General features: G+C 33.1%; 1 protein-coding gene across 4 annotated transcripts in view; it reads left to right on the forward strand.

The window, feature by feature from the left end:
* The window catches only part of LRRIQ1 (leucine rich repeats and IQ motif containing 1), a 226,345-nt gene that overhangs the window by 14,767 nt on the left and 190,656 nt on the right, over positions 1-20,922 (forward strand). For all 4 annotated transcript variants that reach the window (XM_063694186.1, XM_063694187.1, XM_063694188.1 and 1 more), the window contains exons 7-10: positions 2,018-2,092; positions 5,378-7,015; positions 15,106-15,258; positions 16,590-16,740. In XM_063694186.1, coding sequence (XP_063550256.1) covers positions 2,018-2,092; positions 5,378-7,015; positions 15,106-15,258; positions 16,590-16,740 — 2,017 coding nt within the window. The remainder of the gene's footprint in view (positions 1-2,017; positions 2,093-5,377; positions 7,016-15,105; positions 15,259-16,589; positions 16,741-20,922) is intronic.

A 20,922-nucleotide genomic window follows, 5' to 3' on the forward strand; every position in this document is an offset into this window, starting at 1 on the left:
CCAAACACCTCCCACCAGGCCCCACCTCCAACACTGGGGAGTAGAGTTCAACCTGAGATTTGGGTAGGAACTAACATCATGGATTCTATTTTTGTCCCTTTCTTTTCTTACTCCATATACCTCCACCTTGATAATTTCATCTTAATGAATTCCCTAATGTGTCCTTTATTATGCCTTGGTGCTTAAAATAAATGACCGTTGATAACCAAATCTACAATTGTATCAAAACAAGGTAGACTACATAACTCTCCTACAAAAACTGCATACTCAGAGAACTTTATGTATCTAAAACTGAATGCATTGTCTTTCTTTCTGAGTTGTTCTTCCCTGGGATTCTTAATTTTGATAAGCCACATTATTATCATTAGTCCAAGATAGAAAAATGAAGGTAATGTTTTATTCTTCCTTCTTTTTTATTACTATCTTTCCTCCAATTATTGTATTAGCCATCTTCTCATCCATGTACTTTACAGCTCCTTTGTAGTTCAAGCTGCCTGAGGGTCTAACTTGGGATATTTACTATATTCTCTAATTGGTCTCCCTACCTTTGGTCTTACATGTCTCACACTTATCCATAGCACTGTCAGACAACTATTTATTTAAAAATACGTTACTTCCATGCTTAAACCTCATCAAAAATTCCCATAGCTCATATGAGATAATGATCAAAGAACTTTTCCCACTTTTTAAAATATCTAATGAATTGGTAATTTGTGGCAATTTCATGTTTACATTGTCTTTGCATTCGTTCTCACTCTTGCTACCTATCTACAGAAGGTCCTACTCACTCTCACATGGTCATTTCCGATGCTTTCTGATACAGTTTGGATGTTTATCCCCTTGAAATCTCATGGAATCACCAGTGTTGGAGGTGGGGCCTAGTGGGAAGTATTTGGGTCATGGAGGTGGATCCCTCATGAATAGCTTGGTGCTCTCCCCATAGTAATGACTCAGTGTTTGCTCCGTTAGTTGCCACAAGATCTGACTGTTAAAAGGAGCCTAGCACTTTCTCCTCTCTCTCTCTCTCTCTCTCGCTCCCTCTCTTGCCATGTGACTCACTGGCTTCATTTCTCTTCCACCGTGAGTAAAATCATCCTCAGGCCTCACCAGAACCAGATGCTGGCACCTTTCTTCCTGTACAGCCAGCAAAATCATGAATTAAATAAACCTCTTTTCTTTATGAATTATCTAGCCTCAGGTGTTCCTTTACAGCAACACACTAATATAATTTGCTCACTGATCTCATTGTCTCCTTGGTTCTCTTTTAATTTTATCTAATGTAAACTGATGATTTTCATAAAAAGTGATGTAATTATTTTCCTAGCTCAAAATGCTTAATAAGTGCCAAAAATATGTTTCTCTTCTTGAAAACCTAGTGCTTTCAAATACAGTCTTTTGCATAAAACCTTTCATGATCTAATTATCATGCCCATTATGATTTTTTATATTTTTCTCTTGCAATAAACTTATTCTGCTAGATTTTGGGTAATGTGTAAATTTATGATAGTGTCTTCACATTATCAGAAGAGTTTTTGAAGAAGGGGGTTGTATTTTACTGATCTGTTTACTCTGAGGAGTCTTATCGAATGTGTTGATAAAAACTTATTGAAAGAAAACCATTACTTACTGAACTGATTTATGTGAATTAAATGGTATGACATGGTGAGAAAACAATTGTAACACAAAGCCCATTTTACAAACATTATTGTAATTTTTACAATGCCTAACAGTGTTTCGAGCCAATACATTATATTCTGTGAATAAACATACTCAAATAAATACAACAGCTTTCCTAGGTTGCAAACTTCTTTATGTTCTCAGAATGGAAACCCTAGGTATTATGTGACACTTCAGTTTGAGATTAAAGTTGTTATCCCAGTACTAAAAATTGAAAGCCATTGGTTGGGTTGTCATCTTTAACTATTGTTTACAAATATATGTTATGAGAATCATATATAATTAACATAATATTTTTGATATTTGAGTATAGTCATATTTATTATTATCATATGTTCAGCAAGAACAGGACAAGATGAATGATGAACTCTATAAAGAAGAGAAAATTTGGAAAGAGAAATTTAAACAGCATGAGGTATCTATTTGTTGTTTTTAATTAGCACATTAAGCTTTCTTTATTTGAAATACATTACTATGCTTGAAATGGTTATTTTTAGATAATGCTGCCTAAGTAGTATAAGATTTTAGTTTATTACAGCATTAAAAATTTATTAATCCTCAGAAACACTCCTTGAAATAGAATGTCTTAAAAATGAGTGTTAGCTGGTTTGGTGAGTGTTGTCCATATAAAATTGTAATTCTAACATTTCTTTTAAGGTTTGATGAAATGTACCATTTTGAATATTTCTTTGTGTTCAAAGATTGTTATGAAAGCTTACTCTTTTTCCTAAACACAATTAAATTTGTTTTGAATATAAGATTATTCTGATGATACATATATTGATGAAGTTTTAGTTTTTATTTACTCTAGAGTTTTCATATACAATTATTTTAAGTAATTACAAATTTAAAGCAGATATCTCCCATAATCCTGTTATTTAGCTAAACATTATCCTTTTTTGTATTCCTTTCAAATCTTTTTTAAATTTATATAAACCCGCTCCTGCAAAAGTAGGTGTCTACTACACATTGTCAAATTAAAAAGCTGGTTAAGCATGTAAAGAGACAGAGTCATATGAATGACAAGTGACAAAAAAAGACAATAATAGCTCACCTATAGATAATCCAAATGGTAAGTATAGTAGAGCTGTTAAAATACCGATAATTATCATCCAGTAGCAAAATACTTAAACAGGTGATGTGAAAAGAAAAATAGCATCTATAATGAAGTACCAACTCTACATTCTAGAGTTTAAAAAATTCAGTATATAAAATTAAAATTTAGTGGGTGAATTTGATTAGACATAGCAGATGACACCATTAGTGAAATGAGACAGTTCAATAGAAAATATCCAAATTAAAGCACAGAGAAGAAAAAAAATTGCAAGAAGAGGAAAACAGCACAAGAAATATGTGACACATGGTGAAAAGATATAAAATTTGTATCATATCTTGAGAGGAGACAGAGAATGGGGCAGAAGCAATGAGGTAAAGAGATAATGGTTAAAAAAGTTTCAAATTGTTTTTAAAAAATCAACCAGCATATTCAAAGATGAAAAATAATTTCCAAGTAGGATAAATACAAAGAAAATGCTACCTTGGAATAAATAATACAATTATTGAAATTCAAAACAAAGGAAAAATAAAGTCTTAGAAGCATTCATTACCTAAAAGGAGTAACAGTAAAACAAATAGCCATCTTTAAGTAAAATGATGGAAGAAAGAAGACGATTCAAAAAACGTAAGTATTCAATGATAATGGTTTCTTTGTTTATTAGTGTTCTTTGAATCCTGACTCTTCCTCCATTTTCTGGACTCAATTTTTAATTTCCTGCAGTATACACTTAAATAGTTGTCAAAAAACATTTTTGGATGCTAGATTTTCTCAATCTTTGTTTGCATATTTGAAAATATTTTGTTTTGTTTTTTGTTTTTTAAGATGGAGTCTCGCTCTGTCGCCCAGGCTGGAGTGCAGTGGCTCCATCTCGGCTCACTTCAAGCTCCGCCTCCCGGGTTCACGCCATTCTCCTGCCTCAGCCTCCCGAGTAGCTGGGACTACAGGCGCCCGCCACTGCGCCCAGCTAATTTTTTGTATTGTTAGTAGAGACAAGGTTTCACCGTGTTAGCCAGGATTGAAAATATTTTTAGTTTGCTTTTAAAAATGAATGGTCAGTTTCTTCGGGTGTAGAATACAGATTTATTACCACCTTTAACAATGTAAAGATATGACTTCGTTGCATATTTATTTTTGCCTGTGCTATCTATGATTGCAAATTTGGTGCCTTTTCCTTACATTCTTTTGAAGCTTTAGGATTTTTCACTTTATACATTCATCCACATATATTTGCTGGTTTTCTATTAGGTCAGGCACTTCTCTGAGTGTTTAAGATATGACAGTACATAAAATTGAAAATAATCCCTACTTTCAAATGTGATACACAATTTCCAAGGAGGAGAGATACAAAGAAAATCGCACCTTGGAATTAAATAGTACTATTCAAATTCAAGACAAAGGAAAAATAGTGTTGGAAGCATCCAGAGGCAAAAAGACACACCACCTAAAAAGGAGCACAGTAAAACTAACAGCTTACATTCCCCAGAGTTCTGAAATATTGCTAGCATCTGTCTAAGTGTGTTGTGTATGTGTGCATGCAATGTTCGGTCTTTCTCCCATGGCTTTTTGTTGTTGTTTTTAAGAAAACGTATTTTTCTATTATTTTCTTCCCTTCAGTTTTTCTCAGTTCTTTATTCAGGAACTCCTACTAGTCATATGTTGGAGTTTCTGTGTTAATCTTCTTTACCTCTGACATATAATTTTTATCTTTGTTATTATTTGTTGTTTGTGGAAAACATCTCATTTTGAAGTTTTTTTTTAAGTAATCAGCTATCCAGCCATTCTATTTTGATTATTGGTTTAAGTGAGTCGTTTTTATTTGAACACTTGAAATATGAGGTTATTCCTGTTTAAATATTTTTTCTAAAATATCTTTATTTAAATTTTTATCTAGTTTATGTAGTAGTTTGATTTTCTCAGAAATTGGTTCTTCCTTCTGCTGATTAAAATATAGTCTCATATCCTTTTTGTTAGTTTCCGTTAGATATTTGCTCAATTTTGTTGATCTTCTTACTTTTGGTTTAAGACTCTAGTAAAAATAATATTTTCTCACCTAACTCTAAATATTTCATTAAATGCAGTAGTATGTGGTTATCAACTATTTTGATCATTGAGAAGGGATAAGATATGTGAGTAGGCTGGTTTTGTATATTGTTTGTATGTAGGGACTATCTGGCTTTCTTGGTACCGTAAGTTTCACAAAATAATTCCTGTTTTTGCAGTCTCAATACTAGCTCTGAGTCTTCTTTATCAGAACTCTCATTCCAGAAAGTTTGAAGTCCTTTTCTTTTACATGGTTTTTAGCCTGTGGTTTCCCTTTTGTTGTTGTTGTTGTTTGTTTGCTTATTCTGTGTCTTTCTGATTTTATATGCTTTCTATCTTCAAGGAAATCTTCAATTCATATCTGGGTGGCTTAGAATACATATAACATTAGAGTATCAACTTATTAACATGATTCAATCTCCTAAATATTAAAAAAGTAATACCCTTTAAGATAAATGACTTTAGTTTCTCTAAATAAATTTTATAGAAACTTTATTAAGACTTCAGTTTTAGTATTTGTTTTCAATCTACATTTCAGATGACATTTTAGTAACATCTCATGTTTAGTTTATGCTGACTACCATGTATCTTACTTTGTTTTAGGAGTATATTAGAAACTTGCATTTACAAATGGAAGAAGAAAGAACAAGATTTAAAGACCAACAAGAAAAAGAAAAAAATTGTTTGTTAAAACAGCAGAATAATGCAGCTGTTAAAATTCAAGCTAAATATAAAGCATTTGTAGCCTATCAAAAATATGGCCCAATTATTAAAGAGCAAATTGAAAGTAAGAAAAGGAAAGCACAAGAGTGGAAGGAAAAGGAAGCAAAAATACGACAAAAGGAGGAAGAAAATCGAAAAAGATCAGAGGAGGAACAAAGGATAAAAGAAGAGAGAAAAAAGCAAAAGGAAGAGGAAAGGAAAAGGAGAGAAAAAGAATATGAAGAAAAAAAGAATATTGTGAAACAGGAAAGAGAGCAACTAATAAGCAAGGAAAAAATAATATTAAGAGAAGATGCAAGCCAACAGCTAATAATAAGTAGTGCATTAAAGAAGAGAGGATATAATAACAAACATTTAAGTCTTGAAGATATTTCAAATGATAAGGGTGATATAGCCAAAAATCTAGTGGATGAAAATTCAAAGAAGCAGGAAGATGTTCTCCTTTGGCTAGTTGAGGAATCAAATATGGAAGAAAATGTAGATAGACAGACTATATTAAAAGAATCAATACAAGTAAAGTTAAAAGAATCTATATCAAGCCAAACAATTCTGGCAGATTTTAAAATGGAAGAAAATAATGAAAACCTAGCAAAAAAACGATGTTCAGAAGAATTGGTCAAGCAAGAAAGAAAATATGAAAATACAGATAACAAAACTGAATTGGGAAACTCTGATCTAAAAGGAAATCTGAAAGAACAGTTTCCATTGCAAGAATTAAAGTCTGATGCACAAAAAGAAGAAAAAATCATGAAACATGTCATAAATGAGAATACAGGACAAAAAACCCAGATAATATTAGGACATAACCAAGAAATCAATGAGGTGAAAACCAATGAAGAGCAGAAAATAATCAAAGATAATCAGCAGAAAAAGATACAAAAAGTAGAAAAAGAAGAGATACAAGAACAGAATGGATTATTATATAAAGATAAGGATACTTCAGTTATTTCAGTGAAACAAAAATCACTCTCAGTAACATCAGAAAATTCCAAAGATGTAGGAGAAAACGTAATATTACAAGAAAAAGAAATTTATTCAAAATCCAAAGAAATTGAGGAGAACCCAAAAGACAATGCTTGGAATAGTGGCATTGTGATTTTTAACACAACTGATACCGTGATAAATATAGAAGGCAAAAGAAATGACCAAGATTATGTGTTAGGTAGACATGCTCCTTGTGAGGGCTTGAGTAACTATAATGCAGAAAGCTCCATGGTATCTAAAGAAGTCAACTCTCTTAAATCTGAGATTAGAAATATTTCAGAAAAATGCCATGAAAATGCACCTGTACCTGATAGCATGACCTGCTGTGTATCAGAGTCAACCCTTCTATATTCTATTGAAGAAAGGAGACTAGCCTGGATAAAATCATTTAAACCTTGGCTTGAAATTTTCAAGCAAAATCAACAAAAGAAAATTGTTAGAAGAAAGAGGCCTGTGAAATGCCCAGCCAACATGACACCTGCTTTGGATAAACTGGAAATTCTTCAATGTGGCCCTTGGGATACTTTACAGCAGGTATTTCTAATTTTATAATAATTTTTCATATTCAATTACAATTAGCTCTTTAAACTATAACTTTTCAGATCTTAGAAAAAGAAATATTTTGTATACAAGAGTTGTCTCTTGTTTAATAAAGTTATGAATGAAATATTACCCCATTTGGGAGGGGATATATCTCAACAAATTGTTCGAGGCATCTTCCCTAAGTGACACTCTATAAAAAGCTTTGATTTATATTTTTTAATATCTTGAAGCCTGTGTTCAAGGGCCCTCCAGTCATTATTTAAACCTCTAAGAATGGAAGCATATGGAAAGTTAGGGTTAGAATTATAGTAGGAAACTCCTAAGTAAACAGAAGTTTGCTTTAGACTTGAGCCACCACACCACCTAGTGGCTGCTTTTGGAATAAAGTGGATTTTATGTCCATGACCACTGTTGTGAAAGAAGGGCTTGCATGATAGAAGACCCTGAAGACCCTAGAATTCCTATCTAGCAACAATTATTTAGCGTGTGCTATTTAAAGGTGGTGCATATATGTCTGAAATGTAAAATAGTTGTCATCAAATGTTACTAATTTTATATGGTTATGGAGAACATAGTTTCAACCAAAATTAAGACACAGAAACTAATAAACGTATAGAAAAAGAGAAAATAATATTTTAAACAGTGTAACACTAGAAAGCACTTATGACTAATATACATATATTTAGCTAAGGCCTGAAAGTCAAAAGTATTCAATAAAGTTTATTTAGTTTCTTGATAGACTTTCTTGCTAGACAGATGCCTAGGAGAAAGAACAATTATATTAATAGATAAACATTATTTTGTTTATTCACTCAGCAAATATTCATCTATCCAATAAGATGATCAATATTTATTGGTTGACTAAATAAAAACAAAGAAAACCCAGTCTTTTACGGAGCTTAAACAAATAAATACACACATAAATATGTTATTATGGATCTTGAGAATTGCTGTAAATAAGGCTTCAGAGTATCCTGTGGGAGAATAATAAAATAGTGGGATTTTGAAGATATTTCTGGTATATGAAATAGCAATATAAGAGATGAGAACTGGGACATACACTTTTAAGTGTCTTTTATTTCCTAGGTAATGTATTTGCCACATCTATCAGGTCTGCAGAGCTACATATAGAATCTCTCATCTGCTCTTCTCCAATTTTTTCCTTGCGCATGTTATCTCTGGAATCATGTTTTAGCACTTTTCTTTCTCTAACATATTGCTGCAGGCCTTCCAATATGATAACATTAGCAATTATTTAATTTTCCTCATGAGTATCTGTTAAAGCTAGGCACGAGTGATGGCTTCATGCCTACAGTGTACTTGCTTCAAAAGTGAAAATGAAGTTACAGAAACAGTAGTGTTCCTCCCTTGCTTTGTAGGTCTCTGTTCTGTCCAATGAGAAGGAAGTTAAGATGTGTGAGCCTCTTTCTCCTTGGCATTTCTTCTCCAGCTGACTCTCTGTTCCTTCTTTCGAACGCTTGTCAATTTACATAAAATGATAATTAACTCTTTCTTTTACTTCTTAGAGCAAGGCCTGGCAAACTATTAAAATCTATAGAATACCTGAAGCTTTGTAGAAATGTGGATTCTGATTCAATAGGTCTGGTGATCCACCCATTCTCCATTCTTGCAGTGATTCTAAATGATGATGTTGGTGCTGGTGAATGGACTAATCTGAGTAGCAGTGTTCTAAAGGGCACCATAATCCTCTCATCCCTTCTTAAAGCAACTATCTCAAGCTTTTAATTTGGCTTTGAAGCATCAAATAGGCAGTATAAAGATGAAAAATACATGTGAATGTGCCATATAGATGCTAAAATGTTAAGAAAATATCATCTTTTGTTACCAGACAACTCCTGTAAAGATTCTGTTTGGTAGATGGCTTACCATGGTGTCTTTATTCACCACTGTTACTACTGATCCATGGCTCAGTTTCTTTTTGACTTTCTGATCTTTTAGCTTCAGATCTTTGTCCTTATCCTGACCACTCACTGCCATCCTTGGGATGTCCTTCTGGAGATCAACTTAGAAAAGTTTATTGTCTCCCAGTAATGCATTCATTTTGCTTACATTAATCTCTTACTTTGAGACTTCAAGACATAAATCAGATCTTCGTGTTGTTCATACTTCTTTACACATTGCCAGGCAAATAAAGATACTCCTCAAGTTACAATGAAGTTACATCCAGATAAACCTACATAGCTTACAACTGGGCAAAATCATCTGGCAACGTGGTACACTGTAGAGTATTTGTTGTTTACCCTCATGATCATGTGACTGACTGGGAGCTGCAGCTCCCTGCCGTTGCCTGACATTGTGAGAAATGATCATACTTTATATTGCTAGCTTGGGAAAAGATCAAAATTCAAAATTTGAAGTATGGTTTCAACTAAATGTCTATTGATCTCACACCATCATAAAATTAAAAAAAAATTCTACGTTAAACTATCTCTTGTCAGGAACTATCTGTAATGACTTTCATTACCTGATTATAGGATGGATGAGTGGGGGAATGAATAAATGGATGAATAAAGAATTCCAGTCGAAATATCTAATGTAGAGGACGGGTTGATGGGTGCAGCAAACCACCATGGCACGTGGCACGTGTATACCTATATAACAAAACTGCACGTTCTGCACATGTATCCCATTATACATGTAACCTAAAGTATAATTAAAAAAAAAAGAACTGCAATTGAATGTTAATCTTATCTCCTCATTACTACCAGTTTCACAGTTTAGATAAAGTATATTGACTGAAGAGGAAATGAATGTAAAATTATTGAAGTGTAGCTTGTTAGACTACTAAGTTCTATGTTAAGACTGTTTCTAATTTTATTTCTGCCACTTATGGCTGTGACACCTTATGCAAATGCTTGACCTGTATGAGCCTCAGTTTTGTCTTTCACAAACTGGAACAGCAATATCTATTATATAGGATCATTGAGATTTAAAATGCTGTATGTAAAGAACATGGCCCAGGGCTTCTAATACCACTTGTCAAATGTGGGTCTCAAACAAGCAAAGAGAAGGCAAATGGATTGTTTTTGAGGGCTGCTTAATAGCCCGTTTCATCAAAAAAGTTATAAAGTTGAAAATACTAGACCATTGGGTTATATGCAGTAATATCTCAAAAGAGAAGACTAAAGAGCAATAATTATCGGTAATGAATATATTTTTATTTTTTATTTTTAAATGTTTTAACTATTTTTTATTTTTGGCATTTTGCTACTAATGGTAACTTGTATTAAGTAATAACCACCACAAAAAAGGGCACTGAGCTTAAGGATTTTTAGATATTTCTTTATACCATAACATGAATAATAATATTTTAGCTGCTTATTAACTTTTAGATCAAGAAGTCTCACTTCTCTTATGCAAAGTAAATTGTAATGAACTGCTATTGGAATAATAGGTGACATACCTGAAATTATTTTGTAGCTGTTTTATTCAAACCACTAATCAAACCTTGGACTCAGTCCCTTTGCAACTGATTTTTAAAACAATATTATTTTTCCCTGCCAAATAGATTTGAGATTGGACCACTGAATAAATGTTCTGAAAAAGTAAAAAAAAATAAAATAGACTTGTTGCTTGCATTACTTTTGTAATTACGTTTACCATAGATGACTGACACTTCTTAGGTTGAACTCAAGAATAATTGAGAATAAAATCTCTAAATGTATGTTGCTGAGTTAGGGAATTTTGTCTACAATGGGCTGTAAAGGATTTGGGAAAATACAGATGATTAAGTAGAAAATTGATTTGGAATCTGTTATTAAAATATAATGAGTGTTTCATAGCTTCTATAGGTGGAATAGTTCATTCTCAAGTCATGAGAGTCTGAAAGTATAACTTTTTCAAATGTTTTTACATAATTCTTTATAAGAAAAAGGAAGTAAAGTATGAGAGCTATAAATACAGTTGAGTTTTGCCACAGGCTAGGGAAGTTCATTTATTTATTTATTTTAAGAAACATTTACCCAACACCCATTATGCTCCAATTGCTGTTTTTCAAGTTGACCATACAGTAATGAACACATACGATTACTAATTCTATATTGACCTTAATTTCGAAGCATAAAGTGGTTTTATGTATGTGGCTCCTGTCATACATGTATCCATAATTAATACAAAAATTTATTTTGATCTCATGTATTTGGAAAAATCTGTGGTCGAGTAGGGGACTATATTGCTCTACTATAAAGATTTTTTTTTAACGTTCAATGAAAAGAGCTTCAATTAAAGGAGGAAATAGGAAGCTCCTCATATTCAAAAGTAAATACCACTAACAAGGATACTGTAGCAGTTACTTCTGTACTATAATAAGATTAAAGGACAGAAATCGCCACATCATAAATAACTAGAACTTAATTGTGCTTGTATAGTTGATTGAAAGCAACATGTTACTAAATCACACTGAATAATATAAATTATAATGTTGAGTAGCATTTGTTACTATACAGCTGTAATTGTTGAATTTTCAATTCTTAAGTGCTCAATTCTAAATAATGTTTTCATTTTTAGTGTAGAGCCAGTTTTCCAATTACAGAATGTATATCTGTTTGTTACAGATTAACTAGGCAGTACATAGAAGTTATCTCCCTACAAATTGATGAGTATATTTTCTATCTGAAAAAATTATTAAAAATAAATTTGTTTCAAAATTGCTTTAGATTATGAATAATTGAGACATTCTTAAAATGATTTTGAAACTAGAAGTCTTATTTATCTGAAGTTTTAATTATTGCTTTTGGTACTTAAAATGGAGTGGTCTAATTCCTTTCTTTATATCACCATGAACACATGGTCCTTCAATTTACTTACATAAATATGTAAATTTAAAACTTTTAGTTTAATTTAATGCACAGGAAATGTTCCGTACAAAGAGGAGTTACTGCATTCTAAAATTTTGTACTTTTTCAGTGTTTTTTGAAATAATAGTGCTTCCAATTTTAATATAATGTTTTTATAATTTTAAGTATGGTATACACAAGAATATTCCTATCAAGCTAATGCTTTTTAACTTTTACTTTAAGTTCAAGGGTACAAATGCAGCTTTGTTATAAAGGTATATTGCATGGTGCTGAAGTTTGGAGCATGATTGAACCTGTCACCCAGGTAGTGAGCATAGTACCCAGTAGGTAGTTTTTCGACTCTTGTCCCCTTCCTTTCACCACTTCGTGTTTTCCCCAGTGTCTGTTCTTCCTATTTTTATGTCCTTGTTTACCCAATTTTTAGTTCCCACTTATAAATGAGAATATGTGGTATTTGGTTTTCTGTTTCTGTGTTAGTTGGCTTGGGATGGTGGTTTCCACTTGCAACCATGTTGCTGCAAAAGGCATGATTTCATTTTTTATGGCTATATGTTATTCCAGGCTATATATGTACTACTTTTTTTTTTTAATCTAATCCACTGTTGATGAGCATCTGGGTTGATTCCATGTCTTTGGTATGGTGAATGGTGCTGCGATGAACATACCAATATATGTGTCTTTTTGGTAGAATGATTTATTTTTCTTTTGATATATATCCAGTAATGGGATAGGTGGGTTGAATGGTGGTTCAACTCTTAGTTCTTTGAAAAATCTCCAAACCGCTTTCCACAGTGGCTTAACTAATTTGTATCTCTACCAACAATGAACAGGTGTTCCCTTTTCTCTGTAACCTCACCAACATCTATTATTTTTTGACTTTTTAGCAAAAGCCATTCTAATTGGTGTGAGATGGTATCTCATTGTGGTTTTTATTTGCATTTCTCTGATGAGTAGTGGTGTTGAGCATTTTTTCTTATGTTTGTTGGCCACGTGTATGTCTTCTTTCAAAACATCTCTGTTCATGTTCTTTGCCCACTTCTTCATGGTGTTATTTGCTTTTTACTTGCTGATTTAAGTTCCTTGTAGATGCTGGATATTATATGTTTGTCCAGTGCATAGTCTACAAATTTTTTTTCCCATTCTGTAGGTTGTCTGTTTACTCTTTTAATAGTTTCTCTAGCTGTGCAGAAGTTCTCTAGTTTAATTAGGCCCCACTTGTCAATTTTTGTTTTTGTTGCAATTGCTTTTGAGGACTTAGCCATACATTATTTGCCAAAGGTGACATAAAGAAGGGTATTTCCCATAAAAATTAATTTAAGATAGATGAAAGACTTAAATAGAAGACCTCAAACTATGAAAATCCTACAAAAGCTAATGATTTTATTTAATCTAATTTTTAACTTTTGTGGGTACATAGTAGGTATATATATATTTATGGGATACATGATATATTTTGATTCAGGCACACAATGCATAATAATCACATTATAGTAAATGGGGTATCCATTATCTCAAGTATTTACCCTTTCTTTGTGTTACAAATAATCCAGTTATACTCTTAGTCATTTTAAAATGTACAATAAATTATTATTGACTTTAGTCACCCTATTGTGCTATCAAATACTAGATCATATTCATTTATCTTATTATATTTTGTACCCATTTATCATCTCCACTTCCCTCAACCCCACCCCACTACCGTTCCAGCCTCTGGTAACCATCATTTGACTTTCTAGTCCTATGAGTTCAATTGTTTTATTTTTAGTTCCCACAAATAAGCGAGGATATGCAAAGTTTTTCTATCTGTACTGGTTTATTTCACTTAATGACTTCCAATTTTATCTATATTGTTGCAAATGGCAGGATCTCATTGTTTTTGATGGCTGAATAGTGCTCCATGGTGTATATGTACCACTTTTTCTCTGTTCATTTCTCTGTTGATGAACACTGAGGTTGCTTCTAAATCTTGGCTATTGTGCAGAGTACTGCCATAAAAATGAGGGTGCAGATAACTCTTCATTGTACTGATTTCATTTCTTTCGGGTATATACCTAGCAGCGGTATTGCTGGAACATATGGTAGCTCAGTTTTTTGAGGAATCTCCAAACTGTTCTCCACGGTGGCTGTACTAATTCACATTCCCACCAACAGTGTAAGAGGGTTCCCTTTTCTCCACATCCTCTCCAGCATTTGCCTGACTTTTGCACATAAGCCATTTTAACTGGGGTGAGTTAATATCTCATTGTCGTTTTGATTTACATTTATCTGATGATCAGTGATATAAGCATCTTTTCATATGACTGTTTGCCATTTGTATATTTTCTTGAGAAATATCTATTCAGATCCTTTGCCCATTTTTAGATTGGATTATGAGACTTTTTCCTATTGAGTTGTTTGAGCTTCTTATATATTCCGGTTACTAATCCCTTGTCAGATGGATAGTTTGCAAGTATTATTCCCTTTCTGTGGACTGTCTCTCCACTTTGTTGATTGTTTCCTTTGCTGTACGGAAGCTTTTTAACTTGATGTAATTCCATTTGTCCATTTTTGCCTTGGTTGCCTGTGTTTGTAGGGTATTACTCAAGAAATATTTGCCCAGTCCTGTGTCCTGGAGAGTTTCCCCAATTAAAAAAATATATTATCAGTTTCATAGTTTGGGGTCTTAGATTTAAGTATGTTTAATCTATTTTAATTTGATTTTTTTGTGTGGTAAGAGATGGGGGTCTAGTTTCATTTTTCTGCATATGGATATCCAGTGTTTTCCAGCACCATTATTGAAGAGACTGGCCTTTCTCCAATGTATGTTCTTGGCACCTTTGTCGAAAATGAGTTAACTGTAGATGTATGAATTTGTTTTTGTGTTCTCTGTGCTGTTTCATTGGTCTGTGTGTCTGTTTTTATGCCAGTACCATGCTGTTTTGATTACTACAGCTGTGTAGTGTACTTTAAAAATCCATACCACTTTAAAAATCAAAAATTGGTGAAAACTCAGGGAGTGAGCTAATACATGATTATGTTGTTGCTTTTATGTATCTTACCTTTGCACTTGAATTTGTCATAGATGATTGCAATATTTTGTCCCTGTATGTGGGGAACAAAAGAGGCCAGATAGATTAACAAATTGAGTTGTTAATAAATGTAGGCTTCAACATATAGTATTACTTTTCTTAAATGAATTTTCTAAACAGTTTTGTAAGGCTAATATTGTTTATATTCAGTTTTGTTAAATAACACTAAACACTCCAATTTTCTTGGTTCCTCTAGGTTACAACAGTTACATTTCAAGATTTGCCAGGCTGTGTTCTGTCTACACTGGCAGAGTGTACAAATCTTCAGTTTCTATCCCTTCGACGCTGTGGATTAACTTCTTTGCACAGCCTGAGTAATTGTAAAAAACTTAAGTACATTGATGCACAGGTATGCTCTCTGCCCTACTGTTATTTATTTTATAATAAAATATAAAATGGATTTATGTTTACATTTCAGAAATGACACTTTTGAAGAAACAATTACTAAAATAACCTGTAACTCAGAGCCTGAAGAGATCAGGTGGTATGGTAAAGTTTTGAGAAGCAGAGAGGGAAGTTTATTGGATGATACAACCTAAAATGACCTATCTCTTTTTGTAGCTAATATGGTTATTGTTTGCATTACTTTTGCTGCGCAACAAATGATTATATTACTTAGTAGTTTAAACCAACAACCATCTTATTTGTTCATGGGTCTGTGGGCCATTAATTGTGACTAAACTTGGCTGGGCATTTTTTCTGGTTTCTATTATATTTACTGGGTCTCTTATGTAACTGCAGTGAGATGGAAGCTAGAGCTAGAATGTCCTAAATCACTTACCTTATATGTCTGCTGCCTTGGCAGGATTGTCCGGAAGATGGGAATCTCTCTAGTTATCTGGGGCTTCTTTCCAGGTTGCTTGTAGGGTATTACTCAAGAGCAGGATCTCAAGAGTGAGTGTTCCTAAAAGACATGCTGCAGTATGCAAGTGCTTATAAAACATCTGCGTACATCATGTTGGCTAATGTTTTATTGGCTAAGCCCTGAGGTCATGTGGAAGGGGACCATATGGATATGCGAATATTGGTTTCTGATGTGTACTGGGAGCTACCAAAGTAACAGTCTATTAAAATCTATCATCTGGCTTATAATGATTCACATCTTTCCCACATGCAAAATACATTCATATCCCAAATACACCAAAGTATCATTAACTTAAGGCATAGGGCTCAAGCTCAAAGCACAGGCTTTTCTCATCTAAATCAGATCCAGGTGGAGATGAGGCTCACCAGGTCCAGTTCCTTGGATGCATCCACTGAGGTGAAGCCCTCTCAACTCAGATATCTGCAATCTAAAATTAAAAATTATCTACTGCCACCCCACATACAATGGTGAGACAGGGCTTGATTAACAGCAATAGCCATTCCCATTCAAGATGGGAGAAACAAGAATGACAATATATTAACTTTTTAAAATTTATATTGTTTAAAATACTTGTTATCCTCTGTATTTTCTGTATTTTAAAACAATATTTAATATATTAAAAATTAATTATTTATTAGTTTACTTAATATTTTCATCCAAATAGTATAACAGTTTGCAGGGTTATCTTAGAAGTTAAAGATTCAGATATTAATTTGGAGATCCTATCTCATCTTTCTTTCCTCTTTTTGAAAGCTTTAAATATTTCATTAATAAGCCATTGAAATAAAACTAATTACATTTGTTCTTTGCTTCAGGAAAACCATATTGAGGCTATTGAGTGTGAAAATTTGGAAAATCTCTGTGTTGTTCTTCTTAATAAAAATCAACTGACTTCTCTTCATGGTTTGGATGGCTGTACTAATATTCAATGTCTTGAACTTTCACATAATAAAATTACTCGAATTGGTAAGAACAATGAAATTTTAATATTTAAAGATATATTTCTTGTAATTTATTGTGTTTTATTTATTCCTTTTTAGGAGTAGGCCACCATCACAAATCTGCATATTTTATTTATGTTATACTTTTAAAATTTAGATTAAAAAAATAAAATTACTTTTAATGTCTATAAAAGGAATATGCTCTCCCACCACTGGCAACTCTGTAGTTCTTAGCAGCCCCCTAAGTTAGTATATTTACTTCTCTGTTTCTTTTCCTACAACCAATAGTAATTTGAGCTCTATGGGAATATAACAACTTGATATTGTACCATGATATTTTTATGGATCATCTGCTTCCCAAATGCCTCAGCAATTGTTGTAACTATTTGCTGGTAAACCTTTTTCATCACCACTCTCATTAGCTACATACATCACTTGGACTTATCTTTCCTTCTTTAGATAAAGTTGCTAAAACCACATGAAAGATTCATCAGGCTGCATCTCCCTAAACTTCTCAGTCCCTCCAGAGCTATATCTACATGTAACTATATTGACTTCCTTCCTTATATCTTATAATTTATATAGGTAGCAATGAAAATCTCTTTTCTTACTTAAAGACCAGTCCTTTTATTTTTTTGTTTTAGCAATTTTTTTGTGGACCCAACTTTTATCTTTTATTTTTTATTTATTTATTTATATTTTTGATATGGTCTTGCTATGTTGCCCAGGCTTGTCTCGAACTCCTGGACTCAACAGATTTGCCCACCTCAGTTTCCTGAGTAGCTGCGACTACAGACATGTACCACTACAGTCAACTAGTCCTATTTTCTATAAATATTCCCATCAGCCCGTCAGGACCTTACTCCATTATTTTACATCAGCCTTCTGTCAAAGTGTTTCTATTGCTGTGTCCTTTCTCTCACATTTCTAAATGAAATTAAAACAAAAGAGAAAATGAAAAAAAGAAAACCTTTCCTCTTACCTCACATTGAGTTCTATCATTGCCTCCCATCTCTTCTTCCCCTTTATTGTCAAGTTTTGAGAAAGAAAGAATGTTTTGTGTTTGCTTTTACCTCTTATCACCCAACTTCCCTCTTCTACCCACTGAAATGCGACTCAAGTTACTTCTGCATTATTGCCAGTGTGATGATGCTGAAATAAAAATTGTATTATTCACCTCCTGGCTTGATTTCTTCTATTGTTTTTTATTATTTAATTCATGATGAAATTCTCAAGGGCCTTGGTAGAGGCTTAATAATGGTTAATGAACAATCAAGTATCGCCAAAAAGTTGGGAACTGGATTAAAATTTTACTTTGATATGGGACAGATGGCTGAAATATTGGGCTCCCAGAGGATACCATACTGTCCACCTTTTCAGTCCTATAATCGTTGGAAAGTCTAATCTAGACTGAAATATCAGAGTAGAATGGGTGTAGATAGGGGAATAGAAATAAGCTTAATTTCTGTGTTTAGTCCTGGTTATACTATTAGTTTTGCTTGTTTGTGTATATTTTGTTTTTTCTTCTTTTATTGTGGAAAATTTCAAACATTTATAAATGTACAATAATACATAGAAATTCCATATAACCATTAGTTATATTAAACATTTGCTTCATCTTTACTTTTTTGGGGTTTTGATTTCATTTTTTTCTTTCATAAAGGAGATCCCCAGACCATGTAATTCCATTCCTTCATACTTCCGGAGACAGTTTTGAATAATATGGCCGTCTCTTACTTAACCCCATTGCATTGTAACACCTAATGGAATTAATAATGAATCCTTATATCAACTGATAGCACGTAATCAAATTTTTCTAATTTTCTGAGTGTCTGGGTTTATTGGAATCATAACATCAATGAGTATATATTACATTTATCTAGGTCTTTGAAGTCCCTTTAAATCTGCAGCAGTCCTCACGGCTTTTTTTTTTTTTCCATTCGGTTGATTTGTTGCAGAACCTGTGTGAATTGTCTTACAGAATGTCCTGCCTCAGGCTTTGTCCATTTACTTTTTTTAGTTTCAATGAAATTGTTTCATTAAGCCCTGTATTTTCTTATTTATTTATTTATTTATTTAATTTTATTATTATTATACTTTAAGTTTTAGGGTACATGTGCACAACGTGCAGGTTAGTTACATATGTATACATGTGCCATGTTGGTGTGCTGCACCCATTAACTCGTCATTTAGCATTAGGTATACCTCCTAATGCTATCCCTCCCCCCTCCCCCCACCTCACAACAGTCCCCGGTGTGTGATGTTCCCCACCCTGTGTCCATGTGTTCTCATTGTTCAATTCCCACCTGTGAGTGAGAACATGCAGTGTTTGGTTTTTCGTCCTTGCGATAGTTTGCTGAGAATGATGGTTTCCAGTTTCATCCATGTCCCCACAAAGGACATGAACTCATCATTTTTTATGGCTGCATAGTATTCCATGGTGTATATGTGCCGCATTTTCTTAATCCAGTCTATCGTTGTTGTACATTTAGGTTGGTTCCAAGTCTTTGCTATTGTGAATAGTGCCGCTATAAACATATGTGTGCATGTGTCTTTATAACAGCATGATTTATAATCCTTTGGGTATATACCTAGTAATGGGATGGCTGGGTCAAACGGTATTTCTAGTTCTAGATCCCTGAGGAATCGCCATACTGACTTCCACAATGGTTGAACTAGTTTACAGTCCCACCAGCAGTGTAAAAGTGTTCCTATTTCTCCACATCCTCTCCAGCACCTGTTGTTTCCCGACTTTTTAATGATCGCCATTCTAACTGGTGTGAGATGGTATCTCATTGTGGTTTTGATTTGCATTTCTCTGATGGCCAGTGATGATGAGCATTTTTTCATGTGTTTTTTGGCTGCATAAATGTCTTCTTTTGAGAAGTGTCTTCATATCCTTCGCCTACTTTTTGATGGAGTTGTTTGTTTTTTTCTTGTAAATTTGTTTGAGTTCATTGTAGATTCTGGATATTAGCCCTTTGTCAGATGAGTAGGTTGCAAACATTTTCTCCCATTCTGTAGGTTTCCTGTTCACTCTGATGGTAGTTTCTTTTGCTGTGCAAAAGCTCTTTAGTTTAATTAGATCCCATTTGTCAATTTTGGCTTTTGTTGCCATTGCTTTTGGTGTTTTAGACATGAAGTCCTTGCCCATGCCTATGTCCTGAATGGTATTGCCTAGGTTTTCTTCAAGATGGATTAAAGACTTAAATGTTAGACCTAAAACCATAAGCTCTGTATTTTCTATAAATTGAATTTAGTTAAAAACGGTTTGATTAAGTTAAAAAGTAAGCTGCTTTGGCGGGAATTCTTCATAGGTGGTGTTCTGTGCTTTATATTTGATTGCATCCGCAGTCATACAGTATTTGACGATTTACTTTTAGTGATGCTACACTTGAGTGTTTGGTGTAGCTGATGATAGCCTAAACGCTCCATTATAAAGCTCGCCATCAACCTTTCATCTAATGTTCATCCATTAATTAATATGACCTGGATCAATTAATGCAGCAGAGGATGTGATTTGTGAATTTTCTATTTGATCATTTCTTCCACAGCCTTTAAGCTGGAATTCTTTAATCAATTAGAACTATTTTGTTATCCTGAAATGGTTTGTAGCAGAATGACAGGGCTAAATGCTTACTATTGTATTGAGAAATTCTTAAAGTCTTAGTGACTCTAGTTACTTTCAGTGGTGCCAACTTGTTTTTTGTTTGTTTGTTTAGTTTGTTTTACTACTTGTTCTACCTTTCTCTCTCTCTCTCAATATTCTTATGAAAATATACATTTTTACAGCTCAGAATATTTCAGTCAGTTGCTCTGTTATTCGTTTTGATACTCTAATTGTTTTGTATTGTGAACTTGAATTGAGGATAACAAATATGCTTTAGACTTATAGCTGTATTCATTTTTTCTTCCACTATATTCCTTGGTTTATGGCAACATTAATATAACCACATGCCATATCTTATCCATAAAATAGCTTCAAAACAACAATGCCACTATTACTATTTATAATATAGCTTACTAATTTTAAGATTTATTTGCATTTTTTGTCCTTGCACTATCCCAAACAGATATGATTAAAATAGTATGTTATAAAATCATTTGAAATACTTTATCTTTGGGATTAGATTATAAATTGATAATTTAGTTTGCTAAATTAATTTGATAAATTAATTCACTTTTCCCATTTGATTGCGTTTAACCT

The sequence above is a fragment of the Gorilla gorilla genome, chromosome 10, assembly GCF_029281585.2.
Source record: "Gorilla gorilla gorilla isolate KB3781 chromosome 10, NHGRI_mGorGor1-v2.1_pri, whole genome shotgun sequence".
Lineage (NCBI taxonomy): Eukaryota > Metazoa > Chordata > Mammalia > Primates > Hominidae > Gorilla > Gorilla gorilla.